Source organism: Phalangium opilio, unplaced genomic scaffold (genome assembly GCF_054372755.1).
Source record: "Phalangium opilio isolate 3A_F unplaced genomic scaffold, DU_Popi_V2 ptg000003l_1, whole genome shotgun sequence".
Lineage (NCBI taxonomy): Eukaryota > Metazoa > Arthropoda > Arachnida > Opiliones > Phalangiidae > Phalangium > Phalangium opilio.
This window is the reverse complement of record NW_028324145.1, coordinates 4,783,599-4,809,854: the sequence shown is the minus strand read 5'-3', so window position 1 is coordinate 4,809,854 and position 26,256 is coordinate 4,783,599. Positions and strand designations below refer to the sequence as shown.

The 26,256-nt window shown below is 41.0% G+C and overlaps 4 protein-coding genes across 6 annotated transcripts in view; 2 read left to right on the top strand and 2 right to left on the bottom strand.

Annotated features, from left to right (window-relative positions):
* Nucleotides 1-11,725, bottom strand: part of Asator (tau-tubulin kinase asator) — a 73,102-nt gene extending 61,377 nt beyond the window's left edge. The window contains exon 1 of the mRNA XM_089837100.1: nucleotides 11,572-11,725. The gene's annotated coding sequence lies outside the window, so the exon portion shown is untranslated. The remainder of the gene's footprint in view (nucleotides 1-11,571) is intronic.
* LOC149717239 (uncharacterized) lies at nucleotides 4,224-10,705 on the top strand. Of its 2 annotated transcripts, none has more exons than XM_089837046.1 (2): nucleotides 4,224-10,222; nucleotides 10,295-10,705. In XM_089837046.1, exon 1 carries the CDS (start codon nucleotides 4,774-4,776, stop codon nucleotides 10,144-10,146), a length of 5,373 nt encoding a protein of 1,790 aa, XP_089693172.1. In that variant the 5' UTR covers nucleotides 4,224-4,773; the 3' UTR covers nucleotides 10,147-10,222; nucleotides 10,295-10,705. The 2 variants fall into 2 exon arrangements, with proteins under 2 accessions (XP_089693172.1, XP_089693164.1); XM_089837038.1 differs by having other exon boundaries at nucleotides 4,224-10,258.
* Nucleotides 11,726-11,985: 260 nt separating the features above from the next.
* Nucleotides 11,986-15,421, top strand: LOC149717237 (uncharacterized). 2 transcript variants are annotated; one of them, XM_089837109.1, is made up of 2 exons: nucleotides 11,986-12,133; nucleotides 12,533-15,421. In XM_089837109.1, the coding sequence occupies exon 2, from the start codon at nucleotides 12,586-12,588 to the stop codon at nucleotides 14,641-14,643; it is 2,058 nt and encodes a 685-aa protein (XP_089693235.1). In that variant the 5' UTR covers nucleotides 11,986-12,133; nucleotides 12,533-12,585; the 3' UTR covers nucleotides 14,644-15,421. The 2 variants fall into 2 exon arrangements, with proteins under 2 accessions (XP_089693235.1, XP_089693241.1); XM_089837115.1 differs by having other exon boundaries at nucleotides 12,021-12,133; nucleotides 12,514-15,421.
* A 1,332-nt stretch (nucleotides 15,422-16,753) lies between these two features.
* LOC149717236 (protein FAM98A-like) lies at nucleotides 16,754-21,877 on the bottom strand. The gene is made up of 9 exons (XM_089837138.1): nucleotides 21,779-21,877; nucleotides 21,048-21,095; nucleotides 20,815-20,969; nucleotides 19,628-19,762; nucleotides 19,485-19,564; nucleotides 19,302-19,412; nucleotides 18,129-18,426; nucleotides 17,828-18,064; nucleotides 16,754-17,376 (listed from the first exon to the last, which is right to left on the bottom strand). Exons 2-9 carry the CDS (start codon nucleotides 21,083-21,085, stop codon nucleotides 16,994-16,996), a joined length of 1,437 nt encoding a protein of 478 aa, XP_089693264.1. The 5' UTR covers nucleotides 21,086-21,095; nucleotides 21,779-21,877; the 3' UTR covers nucleotides 16,754-16,993.
* Nucleotides 21,878-26,256: the final 4,379 nt, after the last annotated feature.

Below are 26,256 nucleotides of genomic sequence, written 5' to 3'. Positions count from 1 at the left end.
AATGTTTATTTCTATATACCAAAAAATTATATACCCCCTTGTAAAATGACGTTTGTTAAAGGCCGACTTCCAGCGAAAAGGGTTCTAGCGATCTGAAAACCGAGCATCGAGACTAACAATGAAGCGGCCGAACTGAAGATGAACAATAGAAATCCTATTAAATTTATTTCCTCTCGAATGTTTGCTTTTCCCTGTAGGAAATTCTCTATTGTGTATCTTCAGTTCGCTAGAACCACATTGCACGGCTTACAGTTAGCGAGAACCCTTCCATCTTTTACCCCAGCGGGGATTCGAAAATCAACACGGTCGCTCCATGCTCCATTGTTAGTCTCGATGCTCGGTTTTCAGTTCGCTAGACGCCTTTTCGCTGGAAGTCGGCCTTTAAGTAGGAGAAATTACACTTCAAAAGCTGGGATACCGCCTAATTAGGGTAAAAAACGCGCTAAGCCTAACTAGAACCTGATTATGATCAAACCCTGGCGGAAATAATAATTGTATACTTTGAAAAGTATAAATAAAAATAAGAAAAAAACAAGAAAGAGATAACATCTGTTACTTCTGTCAATCTATCTCCGCGCTTACGAAAGCAAAAGACCTTTATTCTTTTTTCCCTAACGACTAAACTTAAAACAAATTGCATCTTGAAAACTAGTCCAACGGTTGAAATTGGACCGAAACACCGAGGTGTGATTTCTCTCGTCTAGAAAAGTTAGATAGCTACGAGATCTTTCAGTGTAAGAATATACCAAAGCCAAATGTTGAGGGTACGCAATCTTAAGTCAATTTGGAAAGCACTCATTCTAGGTTTCGGCAGTGGTGTAATCTTAAATGAAACTTTGTAGCGACACGTGGTTAGGGAAACAAAGACAGAGAGAAAGAGATCTTGGGAAAAAGACACACAGTCTAGTTCCAGAGAGTGCAGAATGGCGCGTGGGATTTTGTCACACAGAGGAAGATTTTTCGGTTTTGATTCAGAAAGAGAAAGAGAGAAGGAGAGAGAGAGAGAAATGATCTGACTCTGATATCACGTTTGTAAAGTTGCATAAACAAAAAATCTTAATGTGGGTCACAGAGTCCAAAAGAGAGACGCTGAAACTGGGACATAATATGACTTAAAGATAGTAACCGCATCTAGTAAGACGATGTTTAAACTTTAAATAAAGTAAAGACTCGTCTACTTTCAGTTTTCTTTAATGGAGACTTCTTACGTCATAAGTTCACAAGATAAGTTCCATAAGTTTTTCCACTGGTTAATGAGAGTTTGTCATGAAGTGACGTAGGTTAAATGTCATAAATTCTCGTAAAGCGACGCCTGGTGAGGCGCTGTTAAAGGCTTAGTTCAGACTAAATAGGAAGATGGAAGTCCTGCAAGACTAACCGAGTGTAGGACTTCAATTCTCGCTTGTCGTTCTCGAACTAGCTCGAGCTGTAAGTTTCTAGCATTACGAAGTATAGGAAGTGTCATACTTATGGAACATATCTTATAAACTTATCTTACGCGTATGAGAAAAGTATTTAAGCCTTGATGGAGAGAGGGATGGAGTGGTATACCCATATAATATAGCGTTGATATCTGTTACCCACAACCGCAACGAAGTCCTACCAGATTCCCGGCCGAACTTAACAATTGCCTACCGGGGCTGCTGCGGGCATGCACAAGCTACACTGGTAGACTAACTGCCGCACATGGCCCATCTCAATTTCTACTCCATCTTACCTCTTTCCTTCATGGCTAAGCTACTCGGACTTGAGTCATTTGATTGGGTGTGTTAAAGTTCTGAATACCGAAAGAGTTTCCTGTCTATGTAGACACTAAACATCTTTGGATCCGCCTCTACGAAATGTTTCTTTAAAAGTTTTTTTTCAACTTGCAAATAATAAAAACGATGCTTAATTGAGGGTTGCTGAAATGTTACGAGTCTAGAATGTCACGTTCTTTACAGGCTAAAGGGTTCGCCGAGACGCCGACCCAACCCTGAGGTTCTCTAGAAAAACACATCTCTAACCTTCTCCTAGTGTTATTCATATAAACCATGGAGTTTGATCAAATTCGGAAATTAACAAATTGTAACAGTGCATATAGAACAAACGTAAAAAACAAAATAAACACTACAATATGTAAATAAGTACTGCCAGGGAAATATAAAAGCCGCTCCGGGGAATAGACCTTTTCGACGTAAAAAATGGGGTTGACAACCCTCAATATTGAAACATTCTGCGCGCTCTTACGATACAAAAATACTAAAGCGCAGGCGCCAAAAAGCGAGATGTAAGGCAGAGTTCTTCCCTCTATGTTACATCGAAATGGTCTATTCTCGAGGTGTCGCAATGATATATATAGAGAGGAGGGTGGAGCTTGGATCATAGCCCTATATTTACGTTAACCGTCATGAGATATTGAGTACCCCCCAAATCGTGACGTTCCATCGTTTCGTTATTCAATAGAGGGAGACAAGGATATAGATATTCCCTATGTAGCTTCTATATTTTTAATTAATGATATTGCCCAATTGCAGATAATCACGCTTATATTTACAAAGAACACAACCTTAAAAAAAACAACCTTGCATTACAAAGTCCTTATTAAGACTACGAACGAATAGTCAAAATCAACCTTACTCCTTTCAATAATAAATTAAAAATGTTTTGAGTCTCAAGGAGCGGGAGTTAGAGCGAGAGACAGTCGAATAAAACACAAACTTAAAAATAACCCTTGGAAAAATAAACTACTACTTAATAAACGGCTAGACTAAAAATACAAATTTTGCTCAACCATTCGGAAGGAAGGGGTTTTCAACCAAGAAACATCTTTCGACGACAATCATTTTAAAAATATTCTGGAGGGAATATCGGCTAGGGTTAGGAGGGGCGGGGCAAATCAAACCCCTTGTGATTTTCTATGAAGGTTTTTTGCAAAAATTACGTGGCGTCCTACCCTGATGCTAAAATTAGTTTTTTTTTAAAGACAAAGATTTTTACTACTTTTTTGGTTTTCAGTGGTAAAAAACAAGATGGCCAAGCCCATTCAAGTTTTTTTTTTTGCGTTACTGTGTCTGTATTCAATTAATTTCAGGGTTCATACTAGTTAAAAGAATTATTTTCTGATTTTTCCAGGGTTTTTTTCCATGTATTTCCTTGATATTTCCAGGAGAAAAGTCACCTAGGAACTGCTGGCGTGTTTTTTAGGAGTAATAACTACGAGTTGGTTTTTTTATAGTTGAAGCAACAGCTTCAGGGCAACTTATTCAAGCCTCTCAAATTTCCCTGAATTTTAGTAAAAATTATAAATTTCCCGACGTTTTCCCTGAATTTTACTAAAATTTATAAATTTCCCGACGTTTTCCCTGAATTTTACTAAAAATTATAAATTTCCCTGCGTTTTCCCTGAATCTTACTAAAAATTATAAATTTCCCTGCGTTTTCCCTGAATCTTACTAAAAATTATAAATTTCCCTTCGTTTTCCCTGAATCTTACTAAAAATTATAAATTTCCCTGCGTTTTCCCTGAATCTTACTAAAAATTATAAATTTCCCTGCGTTTTCCCTGAATTTTACTAAAAAAATTATAAATTTCCCTGCGTTTTCTCTAAATTTTATAAATTTTCCCAAGGCTTTCCCTGAATTTTTATTCAACAATTTATTTATTTCACTGACATTTCCAGGTTTTGTACGAACCCTGGAACTTATGCGAAATTGGCACTCGTTTTTAGCCAATTACTTAAAAACGAAAAACAAGCGTTGAAAATTTACGAGAAAAGGCAGATCAGTGGTTGTACGAGTCCAATATATTTTAGTTAATGTTCCATGATGCAACTTAGTGAATGTGTTGGCATTGAATTCAATTATTGTTTTCAACTAAGGCCGCAGTTACAGTTAATCTAATGCTGTGTTGATATATTTAATAAGAGCGTGTCTTAAGAAAATACCAATAAAGTTCAACGCCAAGGTTTCAAGGGATAATGAAATATTGCCATAAAATATACGCGAAAAAGTTGTTTGGTAGTTTTTTTCTTAATGCTTATTCACAAAGAGTAACAATTTAGATTTATGATTAACCCCTAATTATGCATCGCTTTATTGAATTTCAAAGTTATAGAAAACATTTATTTAAAAACCACGTGAATTTACTATTAATTTTGTGACTTTGAGCCTCTGTGGTTTCAGACTTCCAGCGTACCCATAGTCATACATTAAGGGCAAAAAAAAAACCACTTTCCCGGCTCTTCGATTTCACAAAGATCACCCAGATGTTAACGGCGCCCATATCCATATTTTCCCGCCCATAGCCACCTCCATATTTTCCCCTAGATGGCGCGAGTACCCTAGGTAACATGAGATCGATATACGATATAGAGGTAGGGCGAGCTTTACCGAACACACACTTTTTCCCGAGACGTTGGTACGAGAGGTAGGAAACGGCGACGATACAATGTAACGACTATTATTCTATTTTACTTAAACCATTAAACTATTTAATTAACTTCAATGAGCCTCATTATTCAACCCGAAAACAACGTTAACAATTCAGAAGTGGGATTGACCCATAAAATACGCGAAAACTACGAACTTTAATGGCCCTAACGCCGCGCGAGGCTTTTTTTCGCTAAGCCTAACCCGTACCCCACGCGAGATCGAGAACGGCACCGGCCCTAGCACGCACGAGGCTTGCTCCGCTAAGCCTAACGAACGCGTTGCCGATACTAGCCATGTATAGACAATCGGTTGAGAAAACAACGGAAGTTTTCCTATGAACCAACAACGACGCCGACGCCGATGATAACCTCCGTGAAAGGAAACAAATATAACGAAGATTCAACACGACGAAGTAGACGACTGAAAGGCGAAAATCCAGAATTACCAATAAGCCGGGAAACTAACAAAGGAAAGTCACAGAAGCCCCAACGATTTCGGGAAGCTGACCTGCAGACTAACGATACCTTAGACGAAGTGACCAACGATATCGGTAACACCCTGGACGACGTAGATAAAGCCGCGATTCAGCAAAACGACGAGAATCTATATTATTCCAACGATACGGAGGAAAAGGGAAACAAAGTCTGCGATAACGACTCTGACTCATCCTACGACAGCGTAACAGAAAACCATCCAGATAATTTCAACGAACGAAATTTTCTAAACGTAACTTGGGACTTTTCCAACGAAAACGAAGACCAGCGATTGTTACACGATAATCAAGACATCGCAAGCGAAATCAACAGCCAAGACGAACCTTTGGCGGAAATACCCGAAGACGAATCGCGAGGAACCACGTTTTTGCATCCTCACGAGACACGAGATAACAGCATGCCGCGAACGGGAGCTGAGGGTGAGCAGGTTGCTCCTATGGGGTTCATTTCCATAAACGACTTCTCAGACTCCGTACAGAGAGCAGTTGAGGCGGCGGTACAACGATCAATTTCTGCCATGTCGGAAGCGCACCTCGCCCAACAAACGCAACTTATGAACGCTCATCAGTTACAATTAGAAGCTCTTCAAGCCAATAATCCTCGAAACGTGGCTGCGGCAAATCCAGTACAACACCACCATTACAACGATGGGAGCAAATTAATCCCCGACTTCGATCCAGTCAAATCTCCGCATCAAACCGTCGATTCCTGGATCAATAAAGTCGACGACACGGGTGACGCGTACAACTGGAATGAAACGATGAAGATAAACCATGCAATACCGAAATTGCAAGGGACGGCCAAGGTATGGTATGAAGGCTTGGCCACAGTAAACCATACCTGGGACGAATGGAAGCACTTGCTAAGGGAATGGTTTCCCGTCGTGAAAGGCAATCAGTCTCTTCACCGCGAAATGGAGAGAAGAATGAAACAGCCCCACGAAACCATCGAAGCCTACTACCACGATAAAGTAGCCAAGGCTAGACTAAGCGGGCTACAAGAAGACGACATGATAGATTATATCATCACGGGCCTTAACGACGACCGTCTGATCACATCCCTCAGCAATCGAGATTACAACACGCCACAAGAACTGCTGAAATGCATTAAGACGATGGAAGAAAGGTTAACCCTTGCTCAAGAAAATAAGGACAGAAGTAAGTCCGAACGATTTGACAAGGATAAAAGGGATTTCAGACCCCGTAACTTCCAACAATCGAGCCTGAACCCGAAGCCAACGCACGGCTACGCAAACGAGAAGGAACTCGAACGAATGAAATTCAGGAGGAAGCCAGACCGAAACGACAAAGGCGAGCTTCTATGCTTCAATTGTAGAGAATATGGACATGTCTCCAGAGAATGTCCGAAGCCCCAGCGTAAACAACGTTGCGAGAAATGCAACAAAACTGGCCACGAATCAACGGACTGTCGCAGAACCGAGACGAAAACAATCGGTCACGTAGACTATAAGACTAACGATGATGCTAACGAAAAGTACTTCCAAGATGCTATCCTTAACGGACACGAAGTAAGATCATATTTAGATCTTGGCAGCAAATGCGTTGCCCTAAGAGCCAGCGATGCCCACAGACTTGGCATAGATCACAACCCGCCGGAAGGTGGAGCGGTGATTGAAGGTTACGGCTCAGGAGTCACGAAGATTCTTGGCGTTTTCACGGCAACCCTAGAACTTGATCAAGCAACGGCTGAAGTAGAAGTCCACGTAGTCCCTGACGAAGCTCAGCAAATTCCCCTTTTGGTCGGGCAACCCTTTTCGGAACAGTCACACATCGTAATCGTCCGTCGCCAGAACACGGTTCGCATCTTTGAAGAAAATAAACCAGTCGAGGAAGAAGATGACTGCCTAAGGCAACTGCAAATACCAGACCTCCCAAAACCGCGTTTGAAGCTTTGGGCCAAAGAGGCAACAGTCATACCTCCAAAATACGTAGGGTTTATTGACGTTCACGTCGGAGAGCGGAAAGAACCGGAAGCCGACCTTTTCGTCGAAATGCACAGGCGCGAAACGCCCGGTTACGAGCATTGCATCCCCAGAAGCATCACCCGAATAAACGCCCTAGGACAATCAGCGATACCTATAATGAATCTGTCGGATAAGGAATTAACCTTTCAAAGAGGACAGAAGATTGTCCAGGCAGAGATTTGCATGGCAGAGGAAGGAAACTCGCCCCTGAGAGTCATGCGGACGGAAAAACGAACATTAACGCCAATCGTAGAACAAGAACTAACCATTGGACCCAGCGTTACGAACGAAGAGAAGAAACGACTAATCGAACTCATCAACGAATACCGAGATATTTTCTCTGACGGGATGGCTAATTTAGGACGAACGGATCGGGCAACGATGAAAATCGAGCTGGAGAACACGAAGCCAGTCACTTTTCGCCCATATCGCCTCTCCCATTCGGAAAGAGAAAAGGTAGCCGAGCAAATGAAGGAACTCATTCAGATGGGAATCATCACGGAATCAGAGTCCCCTTACGCGAGCCCAATTTTAATCGTTAAAAAGAAAAATGGGGACGAACGTCTATGTATAGATTACCGGGCTCTGAACCGAATCACCAAGCGCGACGCTTACCCGCTTCCACGAATAGAAGATCAAATGGAGCGCTTGCAAGGAAACAAATTCTTCTCAAGTTTAGACTTAGCGTCAGGATACTACCAGATCCCTCTAGACCCTTCATCAAAGGAGAAAACTGCATTTGTGACACCAGATGGCCACTACCAATTCGAGGTAATGCCATTCGGCCTCACTAACGGTCCCGCAGTATTTCAGCGGATGATCAATACGATTTTGGGACAACTACGATACACGATAGCGATGGCCTATATGGATGATGTCCTGGTACCAGCGAGCACGGTGCCAGAAAGCCTTAGTCATTTGCGCCAAGTATTCGACGTACTCCGAAAAGCAAAACTGACGCTCAATCGAAAGAAATGCCACTTTTTAATGGACAAGATCGATTATCTTGGTTCGGAAGTCAGCTGCGATGGGGTGAAACCCGGACTGACCAAAATCGTATGCGTTCAGAAGTTCCCAACGCCAAGAAACGTCCACGAAGTACGACGGTTTCTGGGATTAGCTGGATATTTTCGGAAGTTTATCAAAAACTTCGCTCGAATCGCCGGACCCTTGAATCAATTATTAAGGAAGGACGCCACGTGGGTCTGGGATACGGAACAGAAAGGAGCATTCGACACGTTAAAATCACGACTGATTGAAAGACCAATTTTGGCACTTTACGACCCCAAGGCGGAAACGGAACTGCATACTGACGCGAGCCAATTGGGACTGGGAGCAGTCCTAATGCAGAAGGGGCAAGACGGAAGAACGCACCCTGTCTATTATGCAAGCCGCGGGACTACCCCAGACGAAGCCAGATATCACTCCTACGAGCTGGAGACCCTCGCAATCTGTTGGGCGATAGAGAAGTTTCGAGTGTACTTGTTGGGAAGACACTTCACGATTATAACAGATTGCAACGCCGTTAGGAACACATTTGCCAAGAAAAATATCGTCCCACGAATAGGACGATGGTGTTTGAAACTTGAAGACTTTCATTACGATATCATTCACCGCCCTGGTACGTCCATGATGCACGTCGACGCACTTAGCCGCGCCCCATTTGGCGAACCCGAAGAAGTCGATATAGTCAGCGGACTTCAAATTTGCCACATGTCACTCACGGTTGAAGACTGGTTAGTAACAGCCCAGAAACAAGATCCGAAAATACAGGAAATTATTCGTCAGGTCACGAAGAAAACTAACCTAACGAAAAACGAAATTCAGACCCAAAAGGACTTCACGATGAAGGACGGGCGACTCTACCGACTCGCATACCACGACGATACTGCAACATTGCGCTGGGTGGTACCAGACAAGGCCCGTTGGCAAATAGTGAAACGAAATCACGACGACATCGGTCACTTTGGCCTTGACAAGACGTATGCGAAACTACAAGAAAGATTTTGGTTTCCACGAATGAAACGATACGTCCGACGGTATATCACGTCCTGTCTGGAGTGCCTTTACCACAAGACTCCAGGAGGCAAGAAACCAGGCCTTCTACACCCAATCGACAAAATAGGGAAGCCCATGGACACATTACATGTTGACCATTTAGGCCCATTTGTAACCAGCACAAAAGGGAACGCGTATCTCATCGTCATCGTCGACGCTTTTACGAAATTCACCATCCTGCGTCCGGTACGAAATACGGGCGCCGGACCAACACGAAAGGTATTGGACGACGTCATCGGAATTTTTGGAGCTCCTAGACGGATTATAACAGACCAAGGCACCTGTTACACGAGCAGAATCTTCGAGACCTTCTGCAAGGAGACCAATATCGTCCACGTCAAAAACGCAACAGCCACTCCCCGGGGGAATGGCCAAGTCGAACGATATAACAGGACCATAACGCCAGCCATAGCGAGTTCATGCACTCGTGCTGATGAGAAGGATTGGGACGCCCATCTCACGCAAATCCAGTGGGGCGTCAACAATACGATGCATAGAGCTACGAAATGTACCCCATTCTCCGTCCTCTTCAACTTCCCGTCACGACACCCAAGGGGACACGCACTGATCGACGCACTAGATCAGCCAGTTGATGAAACGCTCCAACGGAAGAGGGACCAAGCCCTAGAGCACATCAAGGTAGACCAAGCACGACAACGCCAGCGGTACAATGCTAAAAGAGCAAAGGCTCCCACGTATGAAGTAGGCGACATGGTAGTGGTTGAAAGAGATCCGGCAGCAACGGGACAACCACACAAAACTAACGCGAAATATAAGGGACCCTACGTCATCGCACAGAAACTCCCTTACGATAGGTTCGTTATCGAGGACCTCCCGGAGATCCAACGTAGCCAGCGGTTCTACCGTAACACCGCACCAGCAGATAAACTTAAACGATGGATTATCTTTGACGGGCATGACGATTTAGCTTCGTCCTCTGATGAAGACGAAACCGACGATATTCCGAACGGTAACGCGATGGCAGCTGGAAGCGACGAGTCTGACAGAGACGATGCCACGGCCCCAGAGGAAGATGTTAGCGACGACCCGCCAAAACATAATCTCCCGAAGCCAATGGAACCCTCCTCCTCAGCCACGGATTCCACGGAAGCAGACGATATCACCGAACCCCAGAACCGTACCAGTTCCCGACGTCGACAGATGCCTGCCCACTTAAAGGACTATGAACTATCGTAAAATGATTTGCAAAACGCTCTAAAGTACAAATTTTTTTAAGGTTCCTAAAACCACGTTTGTTAGTACAATTTTTAAGGTTACTAAAACCACGTTTGTTCGTACAATTTTTAAGGTTACTAAAACCACGTTTGTTCGTACAATTTTTAAGGTTCCTAAAACCACGTTTGTTAGTACAAATTTTAAAGGTTCCTAAAACCCATGTTTCAGTATTATCCGCGTTTATGTTATATGTTTTCTTTTGTTTATGGATATTACTACCGATTTCTCGTAACAACGTTCCCGCTACGTTAGTCAGGAGCCTAATTTTTCAGGATAGCCGAATGTTAACGGCGCCCATATCCATATTTTCCCGCCCATAGCCACCTCCATATTTTCCCCTAGATGGCGCGAGTACCCTAGGTAACATGAGATCGATATACGATATAGAGGTAGGGCGAGCTTTACCGAACACACACTTTTTCCCGAGACGTTGGTACGAGAGGTCGGAAACGGCGACGATACAATGTAACGACTATTATTCTATTTTACTTAAACCATTAAACTATTTAATTAACTTCAATGAGCCTCATTATTCAACCCGAAAACAACGTTAACACAGAATTTCCAAATAATCTACTATCATACTGCCAAGGCTTACGTAGACCAAATAAATAAAAGTACATATAGGCCTATAAGGTAAGGTTTCATTAGTCCTTTAAACGCGACATTTCAAAATAAACATTTATCTACAAAAGATATTTTACCGACATTTCGGTTTGACGTATTTACAGGCTGTGTTCTAAAACCTTGCCCTTGAACAATGAAGAATTTACAATTTACTAATTTGGAGGAATTTGCATGATTGCATTAATTTTTGGAGGAATTTGCATGATTGCATTAATTTTTGGAGGAATTTGCATGATTGCATTAATTTTTGGAGGAATTTGCATGATTGCATTAATTTTTGGAGGAATTTGCATGATTGCATTAATTTTTGGAGGAATTTGCATGATTGCATTAATTTTTGGAGGAATTTGCATGATTGCATTAATTTTTGGAGGAATTTGCATGATTGCATTAATTTTTGGAGGAATTTGCATGATTGCATTAATTTTTGGAGGAATTTGCATGATTGCATTCATTTTTGGAGGAATTTGCATGATTGCATTCATTTTTGGAGGAATTTGCATGATTGCATTAATTTTTGGAGGAATTTGCATGATTGCATTAATTTTTGGAGGAATTTGCATGATTGCATTAATTTTTGGAGGAATTTGCATGATTGCATTAATTTTTGGAGGAATTTGCATGATTGCATTAATTTTTGGAGGAATTTGCATGATTGCATTAATTTTTCGCGATGGCGGGAAAAATATTTGGTAAAGGGCCTAGTTTAATAATTATATTACAGGTAAAGCTAAAGAAGAAATAAAACGTACAACTTACAAAAGTAGAACTGAATCCTGCCGTGAAAACCGTTATGCGAGTGCAAAAGAAACCTCTTTGACTGAAAATTGTACAATAATTTACAAAAAATAGACATTTTCTCTTTTTACGCCTAATTTTTCTTTGATGCGCGCCATAAAAAAATAAAAAACATTTCATTTACGCCTAATTTTTATTAATCTTGGCACACTACCGCCTTCAACGGTAGGTTTGGCATAAAAAAGTATTACACCAGTAACTTATATCACCATGGAGTAGTATTTCAGGAGACCTAGTTAAAATATTATTCCCTTGGATGGAAAGAAATATTTTCACTCCAGTAATACTACTCCATAGAAAATAGCAAAGGATTTAAAAACGGCGCTAATATTGTGAACGACATGGCTGCCATCTAGGTCTACTCAAATTAGGGCTAACTAGACATTTCAAAATATTAATGGTCCATTCGTAGCAGACTGGTTATCGGTTTCGTTTTTTTTTATTAGTAGTTGTGCTTGTGCTTATGTGTGTCGTTAAGGCTCGTTTTCTAAAGGGCCACGATAGTTTTTAGAGTAAAGCCAAGGTAAGTAACCAAAATTAAACTTCATTTAAACAGTTTTCGGGAATTTCGCCTTCTTTTGAACTACGTAAACTTTTGAATTTTACAACAAGCGATGAGAATACGCTGAAGCTCATTGAGATTTTAGGCCTAAGTTTTCTCAATTACCACTTCACTAGTTCACTTACCAGTTAATTATGGCCCAAGGAAATGTTCCAAAAGGAATGCTAAATGTAGTTTTATAGTCTTTTTAGTTATCTATGGATCACTTACTTATAAAAACTCTAAAGATATCTGCCTGAAATAGTACTTTACTAGTTAGTATTGTTAGGCTAAATCTGATTACACAATTTGAGTTGTGTGAGGTCATCAGTTTGAGGCTGTCAGCCTGTAACAAAATCTAGGTTTTGGTTTCGTTTGTAGGCAAAATACAAGAAACGAAAAGGGTGCGAAGAAATTATTAATACCCCTTCAAGATGGAGGGGAATCAGCATGGTATGGAAGTAATGGAAATGGACACAAATTATCCAATCATCAGTCTTGATTGTTTACCTGACATAATTGATGATGATGAAGAAGAGCAACACGAAGCGTCGTTCAGAGAAAATTCAGTGATAGTTTCTTCCAAGGATGAAGGCATTATTTTTATTGAACATATTGGACAACCATCGCCATCGAGGAAAGCAATGCCATATCACATACTAACTAATCCTCTAACTGTGATTGGTCGCTCACCAGATGCGGATATTCTAATTGGATCAGCCAATGTATCGAGAAACCACGCGATTTTGAAGAAAATTGAGAATGGATGGTTTATCAGAGACACTAATAGCACAAATGGTGTATCCTTAAATGGAAACAAGATAGAGCCCAACAAAGATTACCCTTTGACCATCGGTGACAGGTTCACATTGGGTCCACCAAACGAATTAGAATTCGAGTACATGTTGAAACAACGAATTCCAGAGAAGGGACCACCTAAAGCCGCTTCTTCCCATAGCATGTCTCCACCGCATAAATTATTGAGGAGTGATAGTCTGGGAACCCGAACACGCATGGAGAACAACGAAGAATCTGACCTGAAGAAACGACTCCGCGACCTCGAAAAACAGTTGAAAGATAAGGAAGAGGTGGAACGTTCGCTTCAACAAAAACTCAAGGATCAAGAGAAGGAACACGAAGAAAAACTTATCAGAGAAAGAGAAATGATATTGAAACAAAAAGCTGAAGAAGAAAGACAGTTGCGTGAAAGAATGGAAGAAAATTATCGTCAGCACGAACAACAACTAAGATCTTTGCTGGCGGCTCAGAAACAGAGTCTAATGGATGAAAAGAATAGAGTTGAAAAATCTCTGCTACAACAAATGAATGAAAGAGATAAGGAAATACAGGAAAAATTACACCAAGAGAAAAAACGACTGGAAAAAGAATTGGAAGCCAGCGAAATAAAAGCCAACCTCTTGGAGAGCAAACTGACTGAAACAAAAGGATTGAAAGAAAAAACTAGAATTGAGGTTCTAAACGAGTTTTCCGAATTGATGGAAACGGAAATGAACTGTTCAATCTGCTCCGAGCTTTTTGTCGTCGCCATCACGTTGGAGTGTTCCCACACCTTTTGCAAAGAATGCATAACGCAATGGAAACAGAAAAAGAAAGACTGCCCCATTTGCCGAAAGAAAATCAAAAGTGAAGCCCGCGCTTTAGTTATAGATAATTTCATTGACAAAATGGTAGAGAGTTTGCCTCCGGAAATGAAAACTCACAGAGAAAACCTTGTGAAAGAAAGAGAACGCGCCGCAAAGGCCGCCCAAGCAGCCCAATCCGCCATCACTCAGGATCACGTTCGACAAATTAATTATCATCTAGGAATGTTCAACGCCCGTGTAAATGAACCTACAGTAGTTATTAACCGCTTAGCCGCGGGAATACCCATGGTACCTAACCAGAGAGGAAGAAACATTTTAGACTATGCCCATCACGTCCCACACATGGGTCAACCACCACCACCACCACAACAACAACAACAACAACAGCAGCAGCAACAGCAACAACAAGCCAGAAATATCCCAAACACTTATCAAAGCGAAGCTATTCCCGCAACAAGACCAACTTACGTCTTCTCAAATACCACCACCACAAACAGTGGGCACGCGATTCAAATTGACGCGAACACTATCGTGAGAGTTGTTGGTAATCTACGAATGCCTCTGGCCCCGGGAGAATCCAGAGTTCAAATTGAGAGATTAGTACCGGGGCAACCTCGCATCTACGGTAATACCGGACCACCAAATACAGGATCCATTCCCGTCATCCAGATACCTCACGATAACCAATCCAGGGGAAGACACAGCGTCTTGAACTTAGCCCCGGCTGGTAGAAACATGCCAGCCCCTCCACCTGGTCCTGGTCTACACCAACCAATAGAACCTATCGTAATAAGCGATTCCGAAGACGAACATTTGCCCATTAGAGGTCGTAATGTCCCGGCTAATAATCAAAGAGCGAGATACGGTCGCGGGCAAAATCATCGTTAGTATATTTAACGCAATTGTGAGTTTTAGATCAAAACCGCTTGCCAAAAAGAGTTCGAAAAAAAAAATAATAATTTTTTTAATTGTATGCCTAATTTTTATTTAAAAACAACATTTTCGTCTATTTAAAATAAAGTTTTGTAAAACTAATGCCAACTCCTATTGTAACTGTATGGCCGTGAGAATTCTACAAGCAACAGTGGTCTCTCCTTAGTAACGAAATGAAAAATCTTATTGGGGCATCAGTTTAATTAGCACCTTATTAACAATGGTGATATAAGATGCGAATAAGATATTTCTACTTGCAAATTTTTTCCACCACCATTGAAAGTAGTATTCTAATGGCCTATGGCGTTAAAGGTACTGTAAAGTGGTTGGCTATTGGGTGGGGCCAAAGTTTTTGAAATATGCCGGTGTGTGGTGGGCAAATATATAATCCCGCCCCTCTACCGACTACTTTACAATTCCTTTAAAGCAGCATTGCTAAGATTGTAAATAAGTTATACTGATCCTTTGAATTGAATTAAGAAATGAAAATTAAGAGCTTTCCGTAATTCAAATTTTTAAAAATCGTATGTCATAGCAATGCTGTTTTTTACGACAGTTCCATAAACCCCCTTTGATATGATGAAGAAGAGAGAAAGATAAATACAAAAAATGAAGTAAAAAACATTCTTTCCAATCTCCCATTACCCTTATGGGGGAGAAAATGTATTATATAAACTCTTGAGTTCAACTACAAGTTATAAATATGAAATGAATAAACATGTAGCCTTTATAATCTGTCTCAAAGTCTATTTCCATTATTATCAATATCTTCCTGCAGGGTTCGTACGGAACCTGGATAAGTCAGGGATATGAAAATTAGGGGAAAAGTCAGGGAATTAAACATTTTTCCTAAAAAGTCAGGGATATGTCAGGGATTTCGTTTGGTATATCAAACCATGCTTCGAGAAATTCTAAATATGAGACAGGTGTGATGAAGTGGGCTCTGGTAAGCACCTTAAAATGGTCAGGGATAACCTGGAAAAGTCAGGGATTTTCAATGTAAAAATTTCGTACGAACCCTGTCCTGTCTTTAAAGGGATGTACAATGTATTAGCGTTACTATTTCCTGGAGTATACATTGGGACAATGTCGCGTGGGTACATTCAATGGAAATGCTGTTGCCAATTGCTGTGCACTATTAATGCTACGAAATTCACACATGATAAGTAGTTCTCTATTTGATGGAAGAAAAGCTGGATACTAGCCCAAAGCTGGATACTGGCCCTAACCCTACATATTGAACATCCCTTTAAGTACCTTGGTTTGTCCCGCAATTCCTTTTTTTTTTTTTTTGAATGGTAGATTTAGGGAATGTCCCATCAAAAGAATAAAGTTCCATAATTATAGGTTTAAAAAATGTGTTTGAGACAAGTTACCAAGAACTTGTCCTAGAGTGTTGTTAGTGAAACCTTGTAGTGGAAACCCCGATACCTATAACGTTACTGTAGCCTCTGTATAGCCAACTAAGTCCACTCAGGATCCTCGGCGTTTCAGTAAGGTCACAGGATCACACGACCCTACCGAAACAAAGAAAATATACGCTCCAGGAATGGAAGGTATGTCTGGGGGTTGGGTTGACCAAGGAACTTCCGGTCTATGCAATTTCAATGTAGCCGGAAATACCTCGGTCAACCGAGCCTGCCTTTGGAGCGTACTAGGAGGGGCCAGACAAAAATTTACACTAGAGGAAGCTACACTTTCCATTCCTGGGGCGTGTATCTTCTTTGACCGAAACATCGAGGATACCCCATGTGTCTTAAAAAGAGAAGATAGAAGTTCTCACACAAATACAATTTGTAAACAGCTTCCAAAAATGGCGGTAATGCGGCAACCATGTCCTACCAAAGGTAATTGCGTGAGCCTGATACTCTGGGAGACGTTCATTGCCGCGCATGTCCTACCAACATTTCTACTCTCCTCCAAGGCGAAACATCATAAATTTTCATGAAAAGGCGCTAGGCTCAATACAATTTGTTGAGACCCGAAATGGGTGGGAACCAAACAAAGGTTCCTGGTACAGCTTCAAAACACTCATAAAACAATTTCGGTAAGCCAATATAGAAACTTTTTGCGTTTGCAGTTCATTGGACATAAATTTATTACAAAACTTATTATGACAACAAACTATTAATAAACATTTATATTAATAGTTTCGTAAAGTGGGCAAGAAATGCTTTGAGAGTTAGTTGTTAACGTTCTTACATTTTTAGAACCCATATGAACACATGTGGTATTCGTATTAGACAAGGACAAAAAAAGGTTTAAATACCGGTATTCTTGTTTCAACGTTTCCGGGGTATTTTATCTAATGTCTTTGATATCCACCGCCCCCGTAGGAACCAGCAGCGTCATAATATCCGCCGCCCCCACCTCGATTTCGTCCACCTCTACCTCCTCGTTGACCTCCACCACCATGACCAGAGTATGGACCTTGAGTTTGGTATCCCGCATCTTGATATACAGGTTGCTGGTAGCCTCCTTGTTGCTGGTACCCGCCTTGTTGATACCCTCCTTGTTGCTGGTAGCCTCCTTGCTGGTATCCACCTTGTTGATAGCCTCCTTGTTGCTGGTATCCACCTTGAGAATAGTTTTCACCACCTCCTTTATCCCATCCTCCTCTGAAATTGGTTTTGTTTCGATCCCCTTGATTTGATGACCAGTTGCCTTGAACTCTACCTCCTCTACCACCTAAAGTTGTACCATAAATATTAAATACCTCAGCGAGATCTATTGAGTCCGAGCTAAGCTGTTAAGGAAGTCTTGTAGCAAGACACAGTTCTGACCCTAAGTCTTGTAGCAAGACACAGTTCTGACCCTAAGTCTTGTAGCAAGACACAGTTCTGACCCTAAGTCTTGTAGCAAGACACAGTTCTGACCCTAAGTCTTGTAGCAAGACACAGTTCTGACCCTAAGTCTTGTAGCAAGACACAGTTCTGACCCTAAGTCTTGTAGCAAGACACAGTTCTGACCCTGAAATGTCACACCCTTCTATCTCTTACTGGAGTTTCATTCCCCCTAACGGTTGGAAACAGTATTCTACGCGCAAGAATTCCAACCAGAGGGGAACTGCGTGACGTCAGACTATCTCTTCCCCCTAGCCAGTTGTTAGCTCCCTATAGGGATAAGAACAAAATCTTACCTCTATCGCCGCCGCCGCCACCACCACCTCGATCTCCTCCGCCACCAAATCCACCCCTTCCTCCACCTCCTTGAGGTTCCGTTCTCTTCTGCCACGAAGGCATTTCGGGTGGCGGTGGTTGTTGATCTTCGGGTCGACCTCCACGATCAGGAACCCTTCCAATTATAACACTGTTAACCTTGCTCTTTGTATTGGCTCTCACATTGGCGCTGCTAGTTTTTTCTTCTCGTAGAAGGTCTATTATGACGAAAAACCGTTAAAAATTAAATTCACGAGTGTTTCGGTCGGCTTTTGAGTATACCTTCTCTAGCTGCCAGAATGTCCGACAGACGAACATCGGGTTCTATCGTCAAAGGTTTCTTCTTTGCATTATGGACTTCGGCAATTTGACTGGCTTTCTTTTTCGCTTCTTCCCCCCATAAAAATGATTCAATAGTAATGTCCATTCGCTTGATCAATAATTCACGGCGAATTTTGTATTCATTCTGCATTTGTTCTTGCATTTTGGTCATGGCTTGCCATTGTTTTTTAGTTAAAACACCATTGAAGAGAGGCTTCCCTATAACAGCGGGTGAAGTTTTGCTAACAACTTCTTTAATCTGTTTTCCCAACCAAAAGTGCAATAATATAAGAGAATAAAAAATCTTACAAAGTTAACGGTTTGGTTCTTTAAAGGATAAGTTCAGGTAACCAAGAAGTGATATCTAGTTTATTAGGGAGAAGGTATAAATTCGCCACATTTCCAGCTTTATCTCCAGTCCAAACGTATAGTAGGTCCGGAGTTAATCCCCGCCCCTAAATTACAACCAGCATCTCATTGGTTCTTGAAAACTCACGTCAGCGCGACGCTAATGACGAAAATTGCGTATTATCCGACTGAGGAGAGGCGAAATAGACCGGCCTCCTTTTACGTCCCCCCCTTGTATTTTGAAAGGGGGACTGGGACTATGGCGCGCGAATGCTTAGGCATCTTATACCTTCTCCCTAATAAACTAGATATCACTTCTTGAGGTAACATAACATTATACCTTAAAAGAAATAATATTAAAAAAATAAATAAACGATCTTTTATTACAAAATAATTAGCATTTAATTAGTCTTAAAAATAATCAAGGACTACTGCGCCATCCGCCATTGTTTTAGTGGCGTCTGCTAAATCGAACCTCTTAGTGGCGTGATCGAGTGGGCTACCTGTCTCTCAGCCAGTGAGAATTCAACCAATCCCGTAGGGGTAAGAGGTTCAATTTAGCAGACGCCACTGAACCAATGGCGGATGACGCAGTATTCCTCGTTTTTAAGACTAATTAAATGCTAATTATTTTGTAATAAGAGATCATTTATTTTTTATAGGGGCCTATATATATTTTTTTCCTTTTATATTTATAAAAAGGCCGTTCTTTTAAGGCATAATGTTACGCTAACTGGCCTTTCCCTTTAAGTCTTAATTAGAGTTGACTAGAAAAAGTGTAATTACTTTGTTATCAACTTTACTAAATAGTTGCTCGGCAGTAATAGTTGCGGGAGGTTTGGGAAAACCCAAAGTTATTAGAAGATTTTTAAGATTTTTGGCAGTGTTACTTTCACTCTAATTAGAGAATGATAAATTTTAATTTTAATGATCATTTAGGTAAATGTTAAATCTAAGGGTACTAATTACCATTTCTACTTTCATTTGGGAATCGTTAGGGTTATTCAAGAATGATATGCGAGCGGCCATTAATTCTCCTATAAGGTAATCTAGAAGAAAATAAGCCTTGATAACGTATTGTCCCTCGTTAAAATAATCTTTTAGGCATATACCTAACAATAAGATTCGGCTTTCGTAAGTCGGTAACCTTTCTTTAATTTGACCTTGCATTAGTGAGGGATGTGGACAACCCAACTCTTTGAGAAATGAGTTAAGTTCCAAGATAAATGACCCCAGATCATCCGCATCTGAGTACATAAAGTTTTGATTAGCCCAATTTGAATTAACAATAGGGGTGCGCGTGTACCTGAAGATTACCCATTGGTATCGCTTTGTGTACCCGCGCCAACTATTTGAAACCACTGCGGTAGTGATAAATACTGCCCCCCCCCCATTACCCCATGTCAAGCTGAAAGTTTGGTTGTGGGGGTTATTTGTGGGTTGAACATAGTAATCAGAGGTGAAAGGGGGTTCAGCCACTTTCCAGTTTAGAACTTTAGAAAGACTCCGAATTTTTAAGAATGACGAAATGTTGTGAAACTATTTCAAGATCAATTTCTTTCTGAGACGACTAGAAGCCCCACGCAGCGCGACACACCTATATCATCCTGACCAGATAGTGTCAGCCCCTCAGTTAGTCAATTTAAAAGTAAATTAAAATCCCATCTTCGCCTTTAATCCCTTAAGGAACACAAAAATATCTCCCCTAGTCATCTAATCATAATTTTAATGTTCATAATGTCATTTTTGAATTTCAACTATTTGTACATTTATTTTTCCGAGCTGAATGGCCTTTCATGGCCCTAGCAGCTCGACAACAAATAACGGAGCAAAAAAAAAAAAAATCACATTGCCAGTATTCTGTGTTGAAAAAAGACTAAGGGTTAAGAAGGAGAAAGCGAACCAATAGTTAGAGTTAGAGAAAGCATCAAAGTGAAAGAAATTGGGAAATAGGATACATTCAAGAAAATAGGGCTTGAGGGTTGAGATATATGTGTAATAAATTAAGAGAGAAATGGAGAACATAAAATAATGAGTAAAAGAAAAGTATTTTTTTTAGGGGGTACCCATCCCACTCCAATAAGGATTCCTTATAACTTTTAATACCCAACTGTTACCTGACAACCATTTTTCAGCTAAGCCTAATTACTGGAATACCTGAAAAAAATTGGGGTACCCGCCCCAGGGGCCAATACCCAACAATAATATTTTTGATTACCCAAACCTGATTTGAAATTGAAAAATCACTACCCACACACAATAATTAGCAACAATATTACTTAAACAAGGTTTATCTTACCCTTTATTGTATTTACAGCCTCCTCTAATTTACATATCACTTGAATTTCTTTCGTGAGCCATGAAACCAGATTGGTGTAGTCAGTGGAATTAAGACCATCATCTATGATCTTTTTTATACTGGCTTCGTCAAGTAAAGTTCCATTAAGGTGATACCTAAAAGTATTTTACCTGATCATGTTAAAAGTAAAAACTTGGACATAACATAATCTTAAAATATAAGTCAGTGCTTACCCTAAGTCCTCCAAAGAGTCTAAGATATCGATTTCCATGGCTTAAAACCTTAAAACCAATGCAAATTTATTTTTAATGTATAAAAATACACATGGCAAGTGTGGGAAATAAAGCTTTTTTAAAACATGGAACGTTCAATTTAATAGTAAACCATGTCATTTAAAAAATAAAGCACTTGGGGTGTTAATGGTCTTGGTAATCAATTAGTTCAAAACTGGTTAGTAGGTTAATGCACAAGATTTATAAAACACCATATTTATTAATTTTTATTTATCATAGGATTTTTGTATAAGATATTTTCTATGGATTTATTTCAGATTTATAAAAGTTAAGAATTCTTAATTTTCTAAAAATCCAAAATCATTGCAATAATGTTTTCCACAAATCTCTATTCGTCTATTTTCCACATGTCAATTTAAAATAATTTAAAAAAAATCCTCGTGGCTTTAATTAAGATGAAATGCTAATTTGGCAATATAGACATATGGCACTATATGGTATTTTAATATAGAGCTTAATACAGTCAAAGGAGGGAGGTGCCTTCCCTTCCGTAAGGAAGCCAAGGCTTAAATTGACGTTTCGTAACCACATGATCGTATTTTTATTGCCAAATTACCAATTTAAAAAATTCATCAACTACTTGAACATATAATAAAACACACCATTATTTATTAAAGGAACTAATCAATTTAATTACCTTAAGGCTATTAATTATAAAGATTTATATTTACCGGGAAAACGCACCGCAACTTCTCGGAGGCTTAGCTTTTGCCAGCAGACGACAGCTTCTACAAGAGCGCACTCAATCACGCTGGAATAAACCATGGAGTATGTAAACAGTCCACAAAGGCCGGGAGTGTGGCGCACCAGGGTGGGAAATAAGGATATTTTTTAAACTGGACACTGGGCCAGCGACCCCCCTGGCCTGGAATAAATAAACTGGTCCATGACCATTGACCAGGGCGCGTCGTCTGCTAAACTAAAGAAGTGGGTAATTAAATAGTTCAGATAATGTCTGGACTCTGGTTACCCTTGAATTTTCTTAGTAGTCCCGTGGACCACTGACCCCTCTCCGATTTAATTTTTAAACTGGTCCAGGCAATTTTTAAACTGGTCATTTGCCCTGTGCCACCGCCTTATTTCCCACGCTGTTCGAGGCATAATTAATTAGTTAAATTACAAAAATTAGACTTCATGTTGTAAATTAGAGATAATACCGGTTGTTTTTTATCTATATCCAGATTCTATTTTCTATACTTGTATTTTTTATGCATCGCGGTCATTCTTGTAATCTTTATTTTTTATCGCGATGCCTTAACTATATAACCGGATAACATTCCGATAACGTTTGTCAGTTCTCAGTCGTCAGTTCCCAGTTATCTGTTCTCAAATAGCAGTTGTATTCCCGGAAATAATGTTTTACTTAAATTAATAAAGAGTTTATAACCAGTTAAACCCAGAGTCGTTCTTGCGTCAAACAACAACAGGTTATGGGCCCAGCACGCTTCCACTGCGCAAAGGTTTAGAAGTCATAAGAAGTTCAACGCCGGGAAGATTATCCTTTAAGGTGCGGAGTCAGACGTAGAATGGCCGGAAATCACCTGGGACGAATCGAGACGTTAACTAAGGATAATTATGATACCTGGAAAATGCAAGTGGAAGCCCTGCTTCAAAAGAACGATCTCTGGGAGTACGTAGATGGAACTTCAACGAGGCCAACTCTGGTACGGGGAACGGAAGGCAACGCCCAGGCGGTCGCTACCTGGGACAGTAATGATCGGAAAGCAAGAGCGGACCTAATCTTGTCGATCAGTCCGTCGGAGTTGAAGCAAGTAAAGAATTGCACCACCTCACGGGAACTATGGAAGAAGCTCGAATCCATCTACCAGTCCAGTGGACCTGCCCGGAAAGCGACGCTGCTGAAGAAACTGACCCTCAAGAAAATGAAAGAGGGAGAAGATGTTCGGGACCACGTCCGAGAATTCTTCGACGCAGTAGACAAGTTGGCTGACATGGGAGTAGCTGTAAACGACGACCTCCTGGCCATTATGTTGTTATACAGTCTACCAGAATCGTACGAGAACTTCCGGTGCGCAATAGAGTCCAGGGATACGTTACCTGATCCGGAAGCCTTAAAAATAAAGATCCTGGAGGAATCGGACGCCAAGCAATCTAAAGAAGACGAACCCGTGCAGAATGCGATGATGGGCAGTAGGGGTAGAGGAAGAGGTTCACGTGGACGAGGAAGCACGACCTTCAAGTACAAGTGTCATGGATGCAGGAAACCCGGCCACAAGGTAGCCGATTGCCCCGACAGAAACCATGGTTCAGGCATAAGAACCAGAAAGAAAGAAAACGCCCATCATGTACTGGCAGAAAATTTGGCCGAGGAAGAATTCGCATTGCACCTGAAGGCTTATCACGATTCCTGGTGCCTGGACAGCGGAGCCACCTCGCATATGACTTCCAGCAGAGACTGCTTCAATGATTACGAAGAGACCACGAAATCTTTAAACCTGGCCACTGCAGAGTCAACGAAGATACGAGGTGTTGGCGAAGTAAAAGTACACGCAACGAATGGCAGCGACAATCGAATTCTTCGCCTGGAACGAGCCCTTCATGTCCCGGATTTAAGAACAAATCTCCTATCCATTGCCAAGATGACAGACAAAGGACGTGAGGTCACATTCAAGAAGTCGCAGGCCTGGATTAAGACGGCAACCGGGGAAGTGATTGCAGTTGCTGACAGAGTTGGAGACCTTTATTTCCTGAGAAAGGCTGAAGAAACGGTCCATTCAGTGCAAGCGGAAATAAAGCCTAGAAGCAACCTGGAAAACTGGCATTTCCTACTCGGTCACTTGAACGAGAGAAGTTTAAAGGAAATGGCCCAGAAGAATTTGGCTACGGGACTCAGCATTGAAAAAGATGGGAGTCTGGGAATCTGCAAAATCTGTATCAAAGGAAAGCAATCGAAGGAGCCGTTCCCGAAACCTGAAGATAGCCGCACCTCGCATGTCCTGGAAATAGTACACTCTGACGTATGCGGCCCGATGAGAGTAACGTCGATGAGTGGAGCCAAGTACATCGTCGTTTTCACTGATGATTATTCCCGGTGGAGTGAAGTCAGCTTTTTAAAACACAAGAGCGAAGTGTTGAAAGCCTTCAAAGAATTCAAGCATCGAGCTGAAGTGGAAACCGGGAGAAAAATCAAGACCTTGCAGTCCGACAACGGAACCGAATACTGCAACAGTGAATTCGACAGATTCCTGAAAGACTCTGGGATAAAAAGAAGACTCACCGTACCATACACCCCGGAACAGAATGGCATTGCTGAAAGAAAGAACAGAACACTCCTGGATATGGCCCGATGTATGATGATACAAGCGCAACTTCCACCATCATTCTGGGCAGAAGCGATGGCCACGGCTAACTACATTCGAAACCGTTGTCCTTCCCGGAGCATAAATGGAGAAGTACCATTTACCAGATGGACCGGAAAGAAGCCATCCCTGCAACATTTGAAGATTTTCGGCGACAAAGCTTTGCTGTTGGACGAAAATAAAAGGAAGGGGAAATTTTCAGCCAGGAGCAAAGAATGCGTTTTCATCGGCTATTCTCAAGTCTCGAAAGCCTATCGACTCTGGGTTCCGTCCGAGAAGCAAATTTACCGAAGTCGAAACGTCAAGTTCCTGGGAGAATTTAATGAACAAGGCGGATATGATGATTTCGTCACTCCAGAAGTCAACCTAAAATACGGAAGCAAAGCTAAAGGCGAAATTGAAGTCCCGGCCACTAAACACGCTGCAAAACCGTCTGGCAGAGAAGAATTCAAAGAAGTCAAAAAGGAGTTCAAAGATGAAACCCCGGAAGAATCTAATGACCAGGAAAACGAGGACGTCTTCGAAGAACCCTCAGAAACCCTCGTCATTAGATCCAGCTCCATAAGACTGCTTATGGCCCTTGCTGTGGAAATCGGTTTGGAAGTCCACCAAATGGATGTCGTCACGGCCTATCTTAATGGCGAACTCGAGGAGGAAATATATATGGTCGTCCCGGAAGGATTAACAGAATCCCTCGAAGAAATCGTCAAGTCAACCCGGTTCGACAAGTCAATCATTGCCAGAGCAAAGAAATGGACCAGCGACCTGGAAGAAGAGGGACTAATAGCCTTGCGGAATCTACCAACAGAGGAAATGCCAGCTGACGTCTGTACAAAGAGCCTGTTCCGTCCGAAGCACCTCTTCTGCGTCAAAGCCCTTGGACAGGAAATAATTAAATGACCACCCCCTGGATAGAAGATTGAAACCACCGATATTAAGAGGGACTGTTGTAAATTAGAGATAATACCGGTTGTTTTTTATCTATATCCAGATTCTATTTTCTATACTTGTATTTTTTATGCATCGCGGTCATTCTTGTAATCTTTATTTTTTATCGCGATGCCTTAACTATATAACCGGATAACATTCCGATAACGTTTGTCAGTTCTCAGTCGTCAGTTCCCAGTTATCTGTTCTCAAATAGCAGTTGTATTCCCGGAAATAATGTTTTACTTAAATTAATAAAGAGTTTATAACCAGTTAAACCCAGAGTCGTTCTTGCGTCAAACAACAACACTTCATTTATTTAAAAACTAAACAGGTAAGTTTCTCATTTAGTAAATGCTTGTTAATTTGAAAGTATTCCGAAAACTAACTTCGCTGTAGTTTTTCCGTTTCGCCTATGACAATTTCCCTAAAAAACCGGGTAAAATGTAATGCTTTTTCTATGGGACGCTAACCCTAAAAAGGTGATTTTTTCGTTTAGCATTACAAACGGGTATCAAGTCATATCTACAAGGGCCTACCGGCCCTGTTGAAAATAAAAACTGTCATTGTAGACAAAGACCGGAAAGTGTGAAAGATAAGTTTAGAAAATTAACTGCCTGAAGAAACAGATATTCAAATTTTCACTTTTGAAGACATGATTATAAAACCTCAATTATTTTAAAAAATTCTTATCTTACTTTTTTTCACCAAAATTTCATTTTCCCAAAATATTTCTCAACAATATTTACCCATGTATTTTGTTCTCAATAGTAGTTCAAGAAAAAATGGCACCTAGAAGAATTTAAGGGATACTAACTTGATACTAGGTTTTACTTTCGACTAACATTTGATTCTATGAGATTCAAATACTTGGATATCTGAAAAGATTTCTGTTAAAGAGT